Source organism: Papilio machaon, chromosome 2 (genome assembly GCF_912999745.1).
Source record: "Papilio machaon chromosome 2, ilPapMach1.1, whole genome shotgun sequence".
NCBI classification, from domain to species: domain Eukaryota; kingdom Metazoa; phylum Arthropoda; class Insecta; order Lepidoptera; family Papilionidae; genus Papilio; species Papilio machaon.
The window spans coordinates 10,444,776-10,453,892 of NC_059987.1; the positions used below are offsets into that span (position 1 = coordinate 10,444,776).

The 9,117-nt window shown below is 38.8% G+C and overlaps 2 protein-coding genes across 2 annotated transcripts; both read left to right on the plus strand.

The window, feature by feature from the left end:
- Positions 1–307: 307 nt before the first annotated feature.
- On the plus strand, positions 308–1,994 carry LOC106710896 (cytochrome b5). Its single transcript, XM_014503080.2, has one exon. It carries the CDS (start codon positions 1,477–1,479, stop codon positions 1,885–1,887), a length of 411 nt encoding a protein of 136 aa, XP_014358566.1. The 5' UTR covers positions 308–1,476; the 3' UTR covers positions 1,888–1,994.
- Positions 1,995–4,556: 2,562 nt separating this feature from the next.
- LOC106710895 (cytochrome b5) lies at positions 4,557–5,185 on the plus strand. The gene has a single exon (XM_014503079.2). It carries the CDS (start codon positions 4,557–4,559, stop codon positions 4,944–4,946), a length of 390 nt encoding a protein of 129 aa, XP_014358565.1. The 3' UTR covers positions 4,947–5,185.
- The last annotated feature ends 3,932 nt before the right edge of the window (positions 5,186–9,117 follow it).

Genomic DNA, 9,117 nt, shown 5'->3' on the forward strand with positions numbered 1-9,117 from the left:
ATTAATTAAGCTTAGACACTTACACTGCAGCGCCACATTTTCGATATAAACAAAGATCACAAAAGTCTGTAGTAAAAACATAACTAGATAATTGGTAAATCTCAGGATTGACCGGAGTTCGGGCATTTGTAGTGACATCAACATTAAAGCAATGTCACGAACTTCATGGAATAAAAATATGTGATAACTAAGCAGCTTTGAACTGATAAAACATTATCAAGTTTTGTATAACTATATCCTTTGTATAAGTAAATTTTCTGGTCAATAATTATGAATATTTTTTGTTGCAAAAATACCCTAATTACTAAATGACACTGCAATTAGTGTTAAGGTTGCGACCGAGCTGGTTTTACTCGCCTGGACGAGGTTCTGTTTTTATAGTTCATAGGACAGATATTATATGACTTGATTGTGACATATTTAATAGCGTAGGCATCTGTATTCTGTAACGAACTTGAGAGAGTTGTCATTTAAATATGTTAGACGATAGCACAATGTAGTATGAGGTCACTGTTTTGTAACCACTTTATCATGGTCGGCATATCACGCACTTTCCTAAACATAACTCATCTTATTAATATACATTACAGATATAAAAGTGAGCTGAACAACTAATTATTGATATAACTATAGGCTATAAAACTGCCAAATAACATTAGCATCAGGAAATTAACTTTACCACATAATATTATTTACTAACAGGATATCAATTAGTCAAACTTCGTAGACCTACATACATGTGGACGACATTTACAATCTAGAAAAAACTGTTGAGAACAAGTCTTGAGCTATTGGTCAAAGTATTAGAACACATCGTCTATTGAAGCCTCTAGCATTTAACTGCATTAAATAACCTTAGGACATTGTAATTTTTTTAATTATTACCCGACACAAGAGGGTAATGTTTTTGAGGGTTCTCTCAAGTTTTTTTTTTGTGTATGTGGGTTAGTATGTATGTAAATTCCTTTGTAACAGACTAAACAGAGGTCGCCAAAGCGATCTTTCACTAACACTGAACAAAAGGGACAAAGTCAAATAGACATAAAACATCAAGACTTAAACTTTAATAAATGTTTAAATTCAAACTCAGTATCTTATGTATAATATACAAATCTTCTTTTTTTAAAATTCAACTTTATAGGGGTCGATGGAGATTTGGATAAATTATAAAGGGGTCGATGTTCAAAAAGTTTGGCGACCCATGGTCTACAGCCTAAACAACTGTAAATTGCAGCACCAGTGTACGACTCCCGCAGCCGCCGCTCACAACAAATGACGTCAACTGTCTCAAGTTCAAATTCTTATTAGTGCGTAAACACGTTTTTGTAATTACTGAGGGTAGATTCAAAATGGGTGGAGCCGTCGCGCCATATTCATATTCAACATTAAACCAAACGGGGCGGCGAGATTCGCGCGGGGTGCGGGTGTGCAACACGTCACAAGTTTGCCGCAGTCGGCGCACCCGCTCGCTGCACCATGGCGCCCGTGCGCTTCACCCGCAAAGAGATCGCGCAGCGCAACTCGGAGGACGACGCGGTGGTCGTTATTGACAACATGGTGTGTGACCTCACGCGCTTCCTGCTCGACCACCCCGGCGGCGTCGAGCCGCTCATGGAACTCGCCGGCAAAGACGCCTCGCACGCCTTCCACGAGGTCGGGCACAGTGAGTATGCCCGCGACTGGATGCAAACGTTCGTCATCGGCGAAGTGGTGGAAGAGGAGAGACACGCGGTGCTGCCGTGGCCCCCGTCCGTCATCGACGAGCAGGCAGAGCGGCGCGAACTGCGCGGACCGGTGGGCGAGTCGCCGTGGGCTACGCCGCTGCTGCTGGTGCTCGTCGCTGCGATGCTCTCGCTCTACTTGTACCTCTGGCCGGAGGCACTGTAGGTGCTCCGGTGCCATTTGGAGGCGGTACACCTCCGCACACCCCGAGGTTCGCCTCTCTCCACTTCAAGGTATCATTACAAACATGTTTATATCGGTGGATACCGCGCCGTGGTTTACCACGAAGTTCATAATGAACCTTTAGGTTCATTATGAACTTCGGAGCGGGCCAACCGCCGTCCACCGAACGCCGAACGTCATCTCGTCCGATTGACTAGGTTTACATAAACTGTTAGGGAATAGGTACCGAAGCTGTACGATACTATAACAGCCAACAACACGGGGTGGAAGTGTCCCTCACTACGCGACATCGAGTTCTGAACATCAGTGACTATAATATTTTAGTATAAATCATGAGTACCTTAAATGACGTCTTAGGACTTTATCTTTTGAAGCCGTAGAATATACTCTTTTACACAGAAAACAGAGATATGGAAATCCGTATCTATGTCCTGTATTGTAATAGCACCAGCGTTTGTTTAAAAGCGCAGTCATGCTTTGTAGACAAAATATTATTTTTTATTAAACTATCAGTGTATTTTATTTAATTAAGATAAATGTGTTTACGTTACAACTTCATCAACACTTTACATCGCTATACAACAACACATTATGCTGTACTTATTCTGTAGCATTTTATCTAGACAGCTGTTTCTTGTTTAAATTGTAAAATTGAAATCGGACAACAAACAGCTAAATAATATTAATCTGTATGCTCCTTATGTAATGTTATTGACATTTTTTAATAATCTGATAATTTTGTAATGTGCCTTGAAATAAACTTGTGACATCATTGTTGTTTTATTAATTTATACCAAAAACAAATTGTGGGTTTCAGTATTTGAATTGAATCCTGACTCCCAACAAAATAAACTAAGCCCTAAACTAGTCCCAAGGATGAAGGCCCACCGGGCCCGCGCCTGCTGGCTTCACAATGTGAAAGTACATTTAAAACACCGCCCTCTGTGCTCTGACCTACACAATACGATTGGGTTCGGCGAAGAATCGAACTGTATGTACATATGTACTCGTGTGATGATAAGTTGGTTACTACTGCTGTATGTAACCAACTTATCATCACACCGTCAGCAAAAGTTTGTCCAAAAGCGTCACTGATCATTCCTAATTTAGGCCACTGACTATGGAATCTGAATGTGCATCGTGACCGTGAGGTAGGCGTATGTATGTAGCAGTAAATGGTAAACGTTAAGCATTCATAGACTGGACCTTGCTGCATCATGATGAGGGCAGTATCATTGCTCATTCCATAGACTCTTTTGACAATACGTAAGAATCACCAGCTAACAAATAAAGTAAGTGTATCATTAGTATCTATTCAATCATGAAAAAAGTTTCTAAGTGCCGTACTTAAATTAAGATTAAGATTTCTATTTAACACTTAGCATGCGGGCCTACTTCGCTCCCGACTTACGCGTGCAGCGTTCAAATTGACAAAACACGCTTTGTGCGTTCTGGAGCTACGAATTCATTTGAAGACGAAATAACTCGGTGAAAGACAGTCAGAACTTGTGGTAAGAAAAAATGCAAAGCGTTGCCTAGCAACGCATATAATGTCATAGATACATGTAATTGTACGTTTTTCATAGAATTGTGGTGGTTAACGTATATCTACCACAAATCTACTAAATACGTACATTTACGCTCTATTGACACACGGCAAAAAACGTAAAAATACGTTGTCCGCATGCCAAGTGGTTAATATACAATTATATTAAATTAATTATAATGAATCCATATACGAATAAATATTTATTTATGCTCGGTTTACATTTTTTTAGCCCAGCGATCAAAATCATCGCAGGATTACAAGTAGAAAAATGGAAACTCACCCTGGAAGCATTCTGTTGGTTCCAGTGTGGGTTTTACATTATTCCACTTGTAATACATCGTTGATTTCCAATCCGGGACTGGAATAAAGTAAACCAGTCATTAAGTCATTGCATATAATTTAGAGTTGATTACGTTTGTCGAGGTATGATGACATTCATGTCATGTTCAAATAAGGTCAGCGGCGGCGGGGATTCGGCTCATTTCGGCATCGTCATCATGAACAAGTATTGTCCAACATAAAGCGCAATACATGCTGCCAGTGCCACACGATGATGCGGCGCAAATAGAAGTTTGAAGACTTTGATTACCAATGATAATTTGTATTGCTTATCGAAATTTAAAGAAGTTAGAAATTGCTAGAAATATTTTAAACTATAACTAATCGCACGTTTGTCTTCTGGTCTTTTTAGGCATAAAACAAAATCTATTATAAAATGTTACGATCTAACCTAAGAATCGACTTGGTACAAGACAACATAAACGTGGAGCTGGAGAGTGAAGAGTGGAGTACAACAACTATATATATAGCAACGCGGCAATGCATCGCTCAATACTTATTTTCAACTGTATTTTTTACAAGCTCGCGCAAGGCGAAAGAAAACACAGACAGCTGACGACATATGAAGGTGTATTAACATATACATGCAATGTAAGATATCTACATGAATATAATAATGACGTGTCGATTTTAGATAACCGGAGTGTTATCTGTGAGCGTGGTGGGGCGGAGGCGGCGGTATGCCCGCAGCGACGCCGCGCGACAGCCACAGTGACCGCACAGCCGCCGGGTGAGACGCTCGCCGCTCGTGACCTTGGTCAACATGGAGACCAAGAAGTTCACTAGGAAGGAGATCGCCGAGAGGGACACCAAAGCGGAGACGGTGTTCGTTATAGCCAACAAAGTGTACGACGTCACCAAATTCGTCGACGACCACCCCGGAGGACATGAGATCCTCATGAACGTGGCCGGTAAAGACGCCTCGGAACAGTTCGAGGACGCCGGCCACAGCCTGGACGCCAAAGAGCTAATGAACAAGTACTACATCGGGGAGCTGGTGGATCAGGACAAGCGGCATAACATCGACCGCAACGTGAACTGGAACCTGCCGCCGGTGTCCGAGGAACCCGCGAGTGGCTTCCTCACCTCGTGGAAGTTTCCCGCAGCGCTGGGCCTGCTGCTCACTCTCCTCTACACTTATCTCTTTGGATAAACTTTATTTTTAAACATTTTGTTCGGGCCGGATCAAGTGTGTGATTGTTTTGATAGGCGGCTGGCTGCGGCCGCGGCCTCGGACCGGTTCTCCGGCCGCCGGTCCCCGCGTTGCGTGTCGTTGCGCTCACGCGTTCAGGACGACCGAGTGCTTCTAATTATCTTATAAAGTATTGTTTGTAAATGTTTTTTACGTACCGATGTTTTGTATACGATAATAAAGGTTATTTTGTTACGTTATTGCGTTTATTCAAATTTTTCATTATTTATGTTATATTATTATCGATATTATAATATTTATAATATCGGTCTATATTGTTGACTCTACAAATCAAAGGTAAGCTTCACAGACTTCAAAAATTGCAATTCATCTGTATTGTTTTATAAATGTCTAACCGAGAACATAAAATAATGTTTTCGTTTGTGTTCTTCGTTTGTTCAGCTGTAGGTATCTGAAAAGGCTAGGACGGCAGTGTCTGACAAGGCTCGCGCACTTGGCAGCTCTAAACCACATTCAGACATATACAAAATTAATTTCACTTTCACGAAGAAAAATAAAACCAATTTCAAAAATAGTTCTTTTTCTTATGTAACCATTTGTCAGCAAAGACCTCAAAGTGTGTTTTGTGAATATATTAGTAAAAATTGTTCTGTACAGAAATTTTCCACAACCAACACACTTGTACTGGATACTTCTATTTAAGCGTGTGTATACACGGATTTTTTTATTACCCATAAAAAAATTATAATTTTAAAAAAGCCTGTAAAGACATGGACACTATACATTTTACAAACAAAATACTACGTCATTTTATTAATGAAAATGTGTTGGCAGTAGCGGGGTGAAGCGAGTGCGCGGGGAGCGGGGAGCGGGGAGCGGGGAGAAGGTAAATATCATGGTGACTTGTTATTCATAGAAAATGCGGAAATTATTATTACAAGCGATATCTTTGTGTTTGCGCGCAAATATATTGATTTATTTTTGCAATTGACTAATAATTAGATTTTTTGTAGGATAATTTTTCGATTTTACCATATTTTTTTATTTCTTAAAGTTGATCGATATATATTTTCTTCGATTATACGATATGTGTTTTCTGGTAATTACAAGATAATTGTGTATAAAGGTTTAACTGACTGACGGACTCATTTAGGCACAGCCTTTAGGGCCTGATTTGAAATGATGTGCAGATATTTCTGTTACTTCGATAGCCCACGCGAATGAAGTCGCGTGAAACATCTAGTATATCATAAATTAGTTATTCCTTTGGTGAAGTTTGACGTCCGCGCTATCATCCGAGACTCCACTGATTTACAAGTAAATACATGTATGAGTATGCGTCGCGACGCATTAGTTACAGCGAGTTAGGAGGCGCGACGCGAGACCACGATACATCTCATATTCAAGGCGATTACACTACAAATAAATCGTCTCTGCTCGGCCAATCATCGCGGTAACTACTCATGTACAAGTAGCGGTAAAATCAAGCCATTTATCAACTAGTTATGCTTTAATTCCGAAAAGTTATATGATATTACTAGCTGTTTCCTCGCGGCTTCCTCCGCGCTATTATTGCAATTTAATCAAACACATTCTCATAAGTACTAAACTAATTTTAAAAAGGAAAAGTATAATTCCTCCTTTTTCATCGCTAACAAACATGACGTACGATATGTGACTTTCTCTTTACATGTACAATGTCACCAATTTTGTTAACTGTTTACATATAAAGTAAACGTTTTTAAATGCTCGAAATAAACAAATGTCAGATATCTTTTTTGAACGGTAAATTGTATGATTAACCGTAATATTACTCATATTGCAATTATTTCGATATTTTGTTTTTATTTTTTCTAACTGTAAAACTTGAAACTTCATGCCCTTAAATACTGATTAATGTTTTCAGATTACCAAACGGCTGAGCTGGTGGTGAGGTTGGATTTATTTTCGGGGACCAAATTCTAGTCCTCATCCCCTTCTCACCCTTTTATATGAAGGAAAATGCGGAAGGAAGGAATGAGAAGCGGATTTGGAGGAAGCCTAGTGTTTCTTAGATATCGCTTACGCCAAATCCGCTTATATCAAGGGAAATATTCTTTCTCTTCGTCCTCTCCTCCGTCCATTTAACTTCAACGACTGGTCTGCAACCTTTTAACTTGTATGTCCATGGGTAGCGATCACTAGCACTGTCAATAGTCACCGAATCATCCTTGTCCAGTGCGTACATGTGTCAGCAGGTAGGGGCGCCGGTAGGATGTACGCCGCGAGCGTAACCATCTCGGTAGAAGAAAATTGGCAGTGCGCTGACAGTGTGAATTACGTATCTTATGGAGTCCAGATACTCAGTTTCACCTCAGAAACTACGCGTGCTGTCAGCTCTGAAGCTTCAGGCACCGAGTCCTTTTTAACTTTAGTAGTAAGAAGTAATTGATGCAAAACAAATTAATTTAACTAACATTTATTGCAGCTTTGTACAGATTGATTGAAGCAAAGTCGACTTTAAACAAACTACGTGAATAATACACAGTCATTTGACATTGCGTTTTATGAAAATGTTGCGCAATATAAATAAAAATAATCAGATAACGATTTTTTATTCTCGAATATTACAAATGAATAATAATTATCAATATTCATGAATTCACAATCTATATGTACGTCGGGACCAGGTTCTAGAATTTGCAACGTCAACACGTGACCAGACATAGCACAAGCTAACATGAACTGCCCAGCGCCCAGCGCCCAGCGCCCAGCGCCCAGTGTCCAGTGTCCAGTGCTTAACTGAATCTGGATCAAAGATGGATCAATGTTCAGCGTTTCACGACAAGAAGATAAACGCACGCACGCATAATTTTTATTACTGTGGCCTAAAATAATCATATATCATAAAATGTAGTCTAAAATGGTGATCTAAAATCATCAGGTTTCCTGATGATACCTTTTTTTATTAAAATTCATTTTGAGAGTTGCTGAACCCTATCCTGGTCTGTCTATGTATGTCTAATTAAGTTTTGAAATGGACAATTTTTAGAGCCGAAATCCCTCATCGAGTTTCCTGAAAATGTTATCACTAATCTTTCTTTCTTTCTTTCTAATCTATAGTAACTAACTAACATAAATATTGTCCTTATTGATTTATTAGCCAAATAGGTGGAAATAACAACGTCTTGGTTTTTATTTTTTCTTCAAGGTAAAAATAATAAGTAATATACAATATAACAAAATCCTAACTTGTATATTTAAGGTGCTATTTCTATATTAAAACTGTAATACTTTGAAGGAAAGTACATTATGTATGTTAGCACTATACTTTACTGTGGTGTGTGCGTGTGTGTGTGTGTGTGCGTGTGAGTGCGTGTGTGTGTGCGTGTACCTACGCTTAATACTATATTAAATGCATGAGAGGGATGATATTATGGATGACAAGGTGTTTCTTGGACAGGTTTTTTGGCAGTAGGAAGCTACCCACGGATACTAATACACACTTACATACATTTAAACAAAACTGGAAACATATGTATTGTAAGAAAAACGGCCAGTTGATATCTTATCAACATTAAGTACAAATTGTGCTCGTTATCTGTTTACGAGTGTTGCGATTTGTGATAAATCTTTTTAAACCTCACACCTTTAGGTTGCGCGTGAGGTGATGCCTGACGATTATAACCTTGCAGGCATTATCTATGCCTACAGGCACAGGCATTACCTCATCGAGTTTCTAAGACTGCAGACACTAATTTTACGACGAGTAGGGCGGCGAGGAGCGTGGCGATGGATTAAAAAATAAAATTTTTAAGAAAAAAAAAAGAGCTGTCTTCATAAAAAAAACAGTTTTCATGGCATTATTTTGTTACTTTTTAGTGCATTTTGTTTGAGATTGTTTTTTATATTACTTTTTAATGCATGTTGTTTGAGATTGTTTTTTATGAAGTCGGCTCTTTTTTTTCTTAAAGTTTTTATTTTGTTTCTCAAATTTTTGTGAATTTGAAGTTCTATTACAAATTTCCTCAATACGTATGAAGACAGAAATAAGACAAATAAAGAAGAGGACTTTCCTATTTAATATGTTTAATATGTATGTACTTCAATTCAAAAAACTAATTTAAAATGCAGCAGATAACCTCTCATCCTCTAAAAAAGAAATATAATTATCAAAATCAGTATACTAATT